Source organism: Petaurus breviceps, unplaced genomic scaffold, assembly GCF_028583685.1.
Source record: "Petaurus breviceps papuanus isolate PSGF00001 unplaced genomic scaffold, PetGlider_PUasm1.0 176, whole genome shotgun sequence".
NCBI classification, from domain to species: Eukaryota; Metazoa; Chordata; class Mammalia; order Diprotodontia; family Petauridae; genus Petaurus; species Petaurus breviceps.
The window spans coordinates 31,901,386-31,909,806 of NW_027185771.1; the positions used below are offsets into that span (position 1 = coordinate 31,901,386).

An 8,421-nucleotide genomic window follows, 5' to 3' on the forward strand; every position below is an offset into this window, starting at 1 on the left:
GTTCTGTAGCTTTAAAGTTTGTTTAGAGTCATCTTTTACAGGTATTTGAGCTGGTTATGAGGGGAGCTCATGGAGTTTTCCTGCTTCTATGCCACCATCTTGGCTCTGCCTTCCCAGCTTTTCCTTTCAAAAAAAAAAAGCTTTTTTCATTCTAAATTTAATAAACACCAAATAAATAAAACATATCTCATACATATCAAAATAGAAAAGAGTATATATGAAAATGTAGGTGATTATTATATTCATTGTGCTTCCCTTCAAATAGATAATAAATTCATCATTTAAATTTTTTATATGTATTTTTAAGTTATGAAATAAAACAAGCATTTACATAACAGTGCAATAATAAAGAGACAATTGTACATGAAAGCATAAATTTATTTTGTACAACTTGCTCTTTAAATAAGATGTAATCTTTCAAGCTATACTATCAGTGATTCTTTTGGAAATTTTTTGTTCTGTGTGTAGCCCCTTTAATCTCTACTCCTCTTGAACTAGCTAGATGAGTCTGCCAGAGCAAAGCCACATCTTCCAATCAGGGTCACAGGTGTACCTGGGAATAGTTGTATGTGTTTTTTCTAATGTTACTGGCATGAGTACCTATTCTAGAGTTTTCCCTTTGTTATTAATAGTTGATATAAATTAACCAGCCAGACTTACCTATAGGCTTTAGGAATAGATATTTACAAAGGTAGCATAGGAGTTGTTTCATAATACCTATCCACGAATACTGAACACACTTTCCCACCAGTATAAACAGAGTTTAGAGAAATCTTGGCTCAAGCTTAGAAAGTAAATGTGACAAAATCTTTTGGTTGTTGGAAGTTTTTCTACTTAATGAGATTTTCAATAATTTCCCTTAGTTATGGTGTAGATTATTTCCTGGATGCCTTGTCCAGCCAAGAATCTGCCTTCTCAAATTATAGCTAGATTCTTCTCAGCTCCTAATGCAGACACTGCTGCCGGCTGCTGCTGACCTCGGTGATGGTGCCAGGATGCAAATAGCACAATAAGAAGCCCAGAGTTCACCTGACCCTTCGAAGTTCTCAAGGTCTCTTCTTTGCTATTATTCAGAGACAGGTGGCAAAGCAAACAAAACTCTGAGTTTAGAATCAGGAAAACCTGAATTCAAATCCAGCCTCACACAATAGTTGTATGACTCTGAGTAAGTCAGTTAACCTCTTCCTGCCTCAGTTTCAACAACTATAAAATGGAGATAATATTGTACCTACCTCCCAGGGTTGTCTTGGAATCAATTGAGATATTTGCAAACACTTAGCATAGTACCTGCCACATAGCACACATATAATAAATGCTTGTCCTATTATATTATTCACTCCTGAGTTTTGTTGTTACTATACAGAAATACTATTGTTGTGATTCTATTTTCGTCCTGGAATTCTACTTAAGCTATTGTGTCAATCTTGGAGGATTTCTTAAAAGTAGAACATAATGTTTCAGTAGAAAGATAGTTTCATCTCTCCTTTCCTTATATTTCTTTACTGACTATAAAGTCAAGCATGAGCAGCTTTCAGAGGACTACTGCTGTGAACAGCTTTTCAAGGTTCTGATTACACAGAATATTGAACTCTCTATTTATTCAGTAACAAATCAGAACAAAACATTCACAGAAAATCAAAATACAGCATTCACCATGTCACAACTCAACAACTTAACACTAAAATAGACACGTAGTTTTCACCAATGTGGTCACATAGTTTCAAATAAAGTACATTCATTTTGTAAGTCCTTTATTTAGTAAATCCTTAATTCAATCACCCTTAAGGAGGCAAGCCTCCTTAATTGACACAAAGTATAAAGGTAAAAGTCCTCCACCCATGGGGTGCAAGTAAGTTACAACATCATCAGTCACAACTAAGTACCCTCTTAAGGGGTAGTGGAAAGTACAAAGGCCATCCACCCCTGGGGCACAAGTAAGATACAATCTCATCTGTCAGCATTAAATATGCAAGGAGAGTCTTTTCATCTTTACTAGAGGCAGGCTCTCAGCTTCCATGGTTCCTCTTCCATGGTCCCAGCTCCTGCCCAAATCTAACCAACTGCCACCTGAGTTCAAAGGCAGACAGTTCCCAGTTCCTTGTCCTACTCTCCATGCAGTTCCTGTTCCATATTGAAGCTCACAGTGTCTAATCCACCTCAAATCCCTCACAGTTTCTGTTCCTGGGAAGACAAAGCTTAACCAAGCCACAATAACATTCATGAACATTTCCAGCACCTTATCAAAATCACTTTCTGCCTGTGAAATCAACATAGACCAAAAACAGAAAGACAAAGTACCAACACCACAGTCATGCTTTCTCTGGCAGCTCTGGCTGGCCCTCAGAAGTCTTCAGCACCTCTAGCTGCCCCTTGGGAGTCGTTAGCAGCTCCATCTGGTTCTCAGAAGCTCTCAGTGGAAGTTTAGGCTGGATCTTAGAAGAAGCTATGCCACCATAAGCTCTGTTCTCAAAATCAAAATCGCTTTCTCCATCCTGGGCCACTCCTTTGCCTCAATGCAGCTGGCTCCAAGAAGTTCTGACTCTCCAGCTTGTGCTTTTCCTTATATATGGTGTTAGCTCCCTGCTGCTCCACTCCTTCATGTTGCATCAGCTACAGGGGTTCATACCTTCTGTTTCTTAAAAGACCCTTGATATAATTAACTTGAAACTAAGTGCTAAGTACCTGTTTACTTGCCAATACAAGGACATGGAAGATCTTCAGATTCCGTTACTATTACACTGTCTCTTATTTCTTTGTATTTGTACAACTATGTGAAATAATGGAAGAGAAAGAGGACATGCTTCCTTTATTCCTTTCTTCATTGGGAAAGCTTCTAATGTTTCCCCATCGCACACAATGTTAGCTTTTGGATTTAGAGAGATACTTTCATCATATCAAAAGAAGTATATGCTTTGGATGATTTTTGCATAAACAAATGTACTTTGTCAAAGAGTTTTATTAAATCTCTTCATATAATCATGTGATAGTTGGCTATTTGGCATTTCAATATGATTATGTTAAATGTATTCCTATGGAAGCCTCCTTGCTTCTTTGATATAAATCTAATTTGGGCACAATGGATCTTTTTTTGGACAAATTACTAGACTCCTTGCCAGCATTTTTCTTTTAAAAATAAATTCATATTCATTAGTTATGTTGACTTCTAGTTCTCTTACTTTGATTTATCCTACCCTGCTTTAGTTATTAGGACTGTATTTATCTCATTAAAGGATTATGTTAGGGTTTTCTGTCTCAAGTTTTTAGAATAATTTTTGTGTATGTATCAATTGTTATTTAAAACTTTGATAGAATTGTCCTGTAAATCCATCTGGGTAAGAGTTTTGTTTTCTTTTGTAGCTCCTTTCAAACCAGTTCTATTTCCTTTTCTTATCTTTATTTGGGGTTCTGTTGTTTGGGGAATTTTTTTTATTTTGGTAGACATATCATCCTTTCTGCACTCACTCACCCAATAGGTACTTGCATAGGCAGGTTGGGTTTTCAGAAGTCAATTGATTATAGATACCCTCAGTGTTCTAGGGCTGACCCTGAGGGGTTCTGATTTCTGTTTAAAAGCCCCTCTCCAATGTGCTCCTTTCATCAATCAAACAGTCAAATTCTATTACAAGGGCAATCTTACTGGAATTTCAAACTCAATCCTCAATAAGACAAATAGACAAACTGCAAAAAGAAAGGAAACAAGGTCAGGTATGTCTCAAACACATGTTGTGTTCCCAAAAAAGGGCTAAGCATTTAGAATTAGTTATACAAGCTTACTAGATCAATAGGCAAAATTAATCACATGGACCTATATTCCTTAAGGAACTCATACAAAGTCAATTACTCTGGCTCTCCTTAAAAGATTAAAAAATGAATATTTATTACCTACTAAGTTATGATCTAGGTAAACAGCTAGATATCAATATCTTAGGGACACAAACATCATACTACTTGTTCACAGTAATCCATAATCTTTCTTTATTAGATAACATTTCATCATCATTCTTCTGGAATCACAGATGGTCACAGCATTTATCATAGTTCTTACGGCTTTCCAAGTTCTCTTTACATATTTTATCTGCTCTATAAGTTGTTCTTCTGATTCTGTTTATCTCATTCTTCAATACTGGAGTCAATAGTCAATAAACACTTATTAAGTACCTACTATATGCCAGGCACTATGTGAAGCACTGTGGATACAATTATGAAAAAGATATTCCCTGCCCTCAAGAATTTTGTAATCAAATGGGGGAAGACAATACACAATAGGAAACTGAAAAGGAGGGATGTGGGAAGGGTACCCAGTACTAGGGCATTGTAGAGAAATTCAGAAATATCCCTTAATAATGTAGCCAAAAAGGAGCAGCTAGGTGGTGCAGTGAGTAGAGCACTGGTCCTGAAGTTGGGAGGACCTGAGTTCAAATCTGGCCTCAGACACTTAACACTTACTGGCCATGTGACCTTGGGCAAGTCACTTAACCCCAATTGCCCTCTAAAATAAAGGCAAAAAAAACAATAATGTAGCCAAATGAGAAATAAGATATTCTGAGCTGAGGGCCTTCCTTGAATTCAGTTTTTGGATTTCATGACTCTACTTATCAATCAGGAGGGAAGAGAATAGTGATGAGGTAAAATCGTGTGTTCAACTCAGGCAAACTAGATATTATTGTAATTCCTTACTTTAATCCTAGGTTGAATTTTTATGTTTAAGTGTGTTTCTTGTAAGCAACATATTGTTGGATTTTACTTCCTAAGCAGTTCAGCTAGCTCTTATAATTTTTGAGTGAGTTAATCCCAATCATATTCACAATTGTGATATTTATTTCCCTCCATATTATTTTCCTATACATTCTACTTGCAAATAATTGTAAAAGATGGCAAACCAATGAGAGCTTAGTCTCTGGAGCAAGAACAATGTATTTTGCCTCATATCAAACCACATGGAGTCTTGGTGATCCTACTTATGAAAATGTGCAATGCAGAGTCTTGTTCTCCATTTCAGAGAATCTCTAAGTATTCTACCATTTCTTCCTTTTGGTTGGTTTTTTGTTGTTGTTACTGTTGTTGTCACTGGATTTGAACTTAGGTCTTCCTGACTCAAGGCTCAGCACTCTATCCACTGAACCACCCAGTTGTCTCCAAAATATCCCTTTGGAAAGTTGATGTTGATTAGATATCAATAATATTGTAAAGATATCAACTTGCCAAATGATATTGATGAGATATTAACCTGAAACTTGTGATATTGAGGGGAACACAGTGGAAAGAGGTCCAAGAATGATAGCACTAGAGAAGATGCCCTTCCTCTTTGAAGATATGCCTAGAACCCTGCAAGGCACAGTAGTGTTGCTTTGGATACCCAAAGTGCCATTGGAGTTGGTGTTGGGAAGATAATCTCAAAGCTTCTATGCATGACATGATGAATTCAGTTAAACATGGTTTGTTTCTCAACAGGGGAAGTTGACTCCATCATACCAGGTCATGTGAGTAGGGCTCAGTGAAATATAGGAAGGTCATGACAGTTAGGTGGTTCATTGAATAAAGTGCCAGGCCTGGAATGAAGAAGACCTGAGTTCAAATACGGCTTCAAACACTTACTAGTTATGTAACCCTGGGCAAGTCACTCAGTTTCCTCACTGTAAATTTCCTCAGTCTGCCTCAATTTCCTCATCGGTAAATGCACTGAAAAAGGACATAGCAAACTACTGCAGTGCCTTTGCCAACAAAACCCCAAAAGGAGCCACAAAGAATCAGACATGACTGAAAACAAATAAACAATAACAAATATAAAACTTTAATGGAACAACTGCATAGTATAGTGGATAGAACACTGGGCCTAAAGTCAGAAAGGTTCATTTTACTGAGTACAAATCTAGCTTCCAACACTAGCCATATGGCAAGTCACTTAACCATATTTGCCTCAATTTTTTTCATCTATAAAATTGTACTGGAAAAGGAAATGGCAAACCACAACAGTATCTTTGCCAAGAAAACAAGAATTGGGTCACAGTCAGACATGACTGAAAGGACTAAAAAACAATAACAATAAATCAATATAGACTTTATAATTGATTTTTGTACAAGTCTCTTATTTTCATGCATAGGATCCAAGTAAATATTTCACAGAACTCAAAAGTCCAAGTAAAAACTCTAATGACAAGGTTGAAACTAAAGCAGTGTTATTAGGCCACTGTCCTGAGGTGGCAAAACTAGAGGGCACTGGCAGCACTTACACTCAAAAAACTGAAAGTAGAACTAAGGTAAAATAATTACTTAAAATAAAAAGCTGGCACACAGTTTCTATCATTAGCCCATAATACCCCACTCATTCTCCAGGAAAGATCCTCCTCCATTACGTGCTCCATCCTGTGTCCTCCCACCCCCACCCCACCCCCCAAAAAATAACCTATCTTTGCTCATGGAAATTGATATTCCCACCCAAACTCTCTACTTACAAGCAAATGGCCCCAACTTCCAAAACGCTAGATGTGATTCTGTCAGTTATTATAATGATTATTTTAAAATAATTTGTAGTGTCATGATTCTCAGTATGCCAAATGAAGTGCTATCTGAGTTAAAACCTGTGATCGTTTAGGGAAATGAAGACTATTTCATGTTGTTATGGGAAAAATAGGTAGGATCCAGGAGAGAGTGCAGATGGTTGCTGAAGAGATAAAAGAAAATATTGAATGAAAATGAGAGGTTAAATTTCGGAAACAAGAATGGACACACTACAAACTTATGGAAAAATAACAAGGAGGCTGTTTGGGCTTCAGTTTTCCTCACATAGTCTCATGAATAGGATATGTGGAATTAAGCAGCTTCAGGTTTCCCCAAAAGTTTTCTCAAGGCCATTTTCACCTCCTTATTCCTCAGGCTATAGATGAGAGGATTGAGAGTAGGGGTGAAAGCCACATAAAATATAGAAACAATCTTATTGTATTCTGGAGATGATAGAGACTGAGGCTTCATGTAAAGAGACATTACAGTTCCAAAAAATAGGGTGACAACCAGAAGGTGGGAAGAGCAAGTAGAGAAGGCTTTCCTGCGTCCCTGGGCAGAGCGAATTCTCAGGACAGCAATGATGATGTGTGCATAGGAAAGGATGATGAATGTGATTGGGCACAAAAGGGTAAAGATGCAGAGGACCTGCATGACCAACTCTGCCTGGCTTGTGTCAGTACAAGAGAGGTGCAGTAGGGCAGGCATTTCACACAAGAAATGATTGATAACATTATCCTGGCAGAAGGAGAGCTGGAATGTGGTTACAGTGTCCACTGTGGATGCCATAAAGCCACCCAACCATGACCCAACAGCAAGCTTCCAACAAATCCCCCAGTTCATTGTGACTGAGTACCTTAATGGGTCTCGAATGGCAACATAGCGGTCATAAGCCATCACTGAGAGCATATAGCACTCTGAAATGCCAAAGGACAGGAATGTGTAGACCTGTATGACACAGCAGGAGTAGGAGATGGACTTTCTTTCTGCAAAGAAATGTACCAACATCTGTGGAAACACACAGGATGTATAACAGACTTCTTGAATGGATAAATTAGTGAGGAAGAAGTACATAGGTGTGTGGAGGCGGGTATCCCTCAATATCAGCAATACAATCAGTAGATTCCCCAGCAAGATCATCAAGTACAGCATGAGGAAGAGCAGGAAGAGGTAGACCTGGAGCTCAGGCCGGGTGGAGAGGCCAAGGAGGATGAACTCAGTTACCGAGGTGAGGTTGCTACTCTCCATCATGTTTATGGATCTACTGAAAGAATATTAAGAGTTATGCCTACAAAACATTTTGTACTGGTTTCCTCTTGCTGAAACTACAGGGAGAACATATAGACACTATTGTAATATTTTTTCTGGCTATGTATACTCCTTCTAATTACCCTAATAATGAAAAAATTTTGAGTACTTAATAATGTTCAAAGAATAATCACTCCAGATTATGAAAAAAATAATATGTTAAGACTTACAGCAGTATCAAATTAATTTTTTCTTTAAAGGAGAAAACATTATTAATTTTAAATATTCTCACTATCCCACCTATAGCTAGGTAGACCAGTGTATAGAGCATTCACTCTAGGGATAGGAACATCTGAGTTAAAATCCAACCTATGACACTAACTAGCTGAGTGGTACTGGGCAAGTCACTTAACTTCTGTTTCCCTCTGTTTCCTCATCTGTAAAATGGTGATAATAATAGCAACTGACTCCCAGAATTGTTGGGAAGATCAAATGACATAGTATTTGTAAAGCACTTAATAACAGTGCCTGACATATAGTAGTCCCTGTAGAAATGCTTGTTCCCTGCCCTGCCCTTCTCCATCACATGAAAATTCACTTCCTAGTCACTGGTTTTGTTTCTGAAATCTTTCATCTCCTTGAGCTGCCTGATCTGCTCCTCCATACCTGCACTTA

The 8,421-nt window shown here is 37.7% G+C and overlaps 1 protein-coding gene across 1 annotated transcript; it reads right to left on the reverse strand.

Moving 5' to 3' along the window:
- Positions 1-6,810: 6,810 nt before the first annotated feature.
- On the reverse strand, positions 6,811-7,749 carry LOC138159559 (olfactory receptor 5M5-like). The gene has a single exon (XM_069085911.1). It carries the CDS (start codon positions 7,747-7,749, stop codon positions 6,811-6,813), a length of 939 nt encoding a protein of 312 aa, XP_068942012.1.
- Positions 7,750-8,421: the final 672 nt, after the last annotated feature.

Bases quoted from the DNA above. Each gene is read 5' to 3' on its own strand.
- LOC138159559 (XM_069085911.1), bottom strand. From the start codon at position 7,749: ATGATGGAGAGTAGCAACCTCACCTCGGTAACTGAGTTCATCCTCCTT.